The sequence below is a fragment of the Eimeria mitis genome, genomic scaffold (assembly GCF_000499745.2).
Source record: "Eimeria mitis Houghton genomic scaffold, Emh_scaff487, whole genome shotgun sequence".
Lineage (NCBI taxonomy): Eukaryota > Apicomplexa > Conoidasida > Eucoccidiorida > Eimeriidae > Eimeria > Eimeria mitis.
In genome coordinates, this window is record NW_013573171.1 from 11,132 (window position 1) to 11,555 (window position 424).

The 424-nt window shown below is 57.1% G+C and overlaps 1 protein-coding gene across 1 annotated transcript in view; it reads right to left on the minus strand.

The window, feature by feature from the left end:
• The window catches only part of EMH_0013950 (dopey, N-terminal domain-containing protein, putative), a gene marked incomplete at both ends in the record, with an annotated part of 8,489 nt that overhangs the window by 1,446 nt on the left and 6,619 nt on the right, over window positions 1-424 (minus strand). The window contains 1 exon segment of the mRNA XM_013499964.1: window positions 254-375. Within this exon segment, the coding sequence (XP_013355418.1) occupies window positions 254-375 (122 nt within the window).

Consider the following 424-nt stretch of genomic DNA (forward strand, 5'->3'; position numbering starts at 1 on the left):
CCCCGCAGCAAACCCCCAAAATCTTCGCTTAGTGGCGTGAGCCGCTGCAGCTGCAGCAGCAAACACAAAACCCTCAGCAACCATGGTCACGTGCTGCTGCTGCTGCTGGTGCTGCTGCAGCAGCAGCAGCAGCAGCAGCAACACATGCTGCTGCTACAGCTGCTGCTGCTGCTCCTGCTGCTGTTTCGTCAACCCCCATTGCCCTCTCCCATCACCAACGCTAAACCCTAAACCCTAAACCCTCACAGCTCACTTTAGCTTTCATCTGCTGCACTCCCAAAGCAAAGAGAGGATATAGTTGCTGCTGCTGCTGCTGCTGCTGCTGCTGCTGCAGTGCTGCAGGATCTGCTGCTGGAGTTGCTGCAGTTGCTGGAGCTGTAACATTCTCAGCAGCAGCAGCAGCAGCAAGAGCAGCAGCAGCAGC